Source organism: Entamoeba dispar, genomic scaffold (assembly GCF_000209125.1).
Source record: "Entamoeba dispar SAW760 scf_1105229459567 genomic scaffold, whole genome shotgun sequence".
Taxonomy (NCBI): Eukaryota; Evosea; order Mastigamoebida; family Endamoebidae; genus Entamoeba; species Entamoeba dispar.
In genome coordinates this window covers 158-1,044 of record NW_001853757.1, presented here as the reverse complement: position 1 = coordinate 1,044, position 887 = coordinate 158, and the positions used below count along the sequence as shown (strand labels likewise).

At 29.2% G+C, this 887-nt stretch overlaps 1 protein-coding gene across 1 annotated transcript, besides 1 other annotated feature; it reads right to left on the bottom strand.

Moving 5' to 3' along the window:
* Positions 1–8: 8 nt before the first annotated feature.
* EDI_073640 (protein phosphatase 2C, putative) lies at positions 9–620 on the bottom strand (the record flags this gene model as incomplete). Its single annotated transcript, XM_001735943.1, has 2 exons — positions 9–485; positions 534–620. 2 exons carry the CDS (start codon positions 618–620, stop codon positions 9–11), a joined length of 564 nt encoding a protein of 187 aa, XP_001735995.1.
* A 128-nt stretch (positions 621–748) lies between these two features.
* Positions 749–887: part of a microsatellite that runs on past the window's edge.

Below are 887 nucleotides of genomic sequence, written 5' to 3'. Positions count from 1 at the left end.
CCATTGTTTCAAATGATGATACTCCTAATCCTCGTGTAATTCGCTACATCTCCACTGACTCTTCCGTTTATTATCATTCCACCACTTTCTTTAATTCTTTTTGATTCATCTTCATTTGTTGTTTTATGTTCTTCACTCATTGAAATTATGTCATTTGTTCCTATAATAATTCCACATGAATCTCCACAATTTGCCATATGAATTATTCTTTTCTTTTCTTTTATTTCAATAATACACAATAATCCACAACATCCTGAATATTCAATTCCATTTTCTTTTAAACTCATATCCATTTCGTACATTGCATCTTGCATCATTTCTTTAAATTCTTCATCTTTTCTTTGTAAAACTTCTTTAATTTTATCTTTAACAATTTTAGCACAATGCTGTGCTGCTGTACGTCCTCTATGCCCATCAAAGATTGCATATAATGAATAGATATGACCTTCTATTTCAATTAATGGATCACAAATAACATGAGCATCCTATTTGAATTAACTCTTTTTTATTTCTTTTGATTCTTGAAAACAAACTTCCATTGTTCTTCGTTTTGGATAATTTTTATCTGAGTAATATGAGTATTGAGAAACAGTCACTGGGTTTGATGGTATTTCACTCATTCCACTATGAAATATTCTTAGTTCTTTTCTTTTTGTTTTTATCTGAAAATGTTGTTTTCACATTGTTTAGTTCTTCTTGTTTTAATGATGGAGAAGAAGTAACAATGGTGGTGGTTCATTGGTATTTAGAACACAAAGGAAAAGAGGTATAAATGAATGAGAGAAGAGTGATGAAGAGAAAATAAAAGAAGAGGATAGTAAAAATACTAGAAGTAATAATAAAGAAAGAACCCTTCAAAAGGAACAAAGAAAGAGAAAACAGAATAA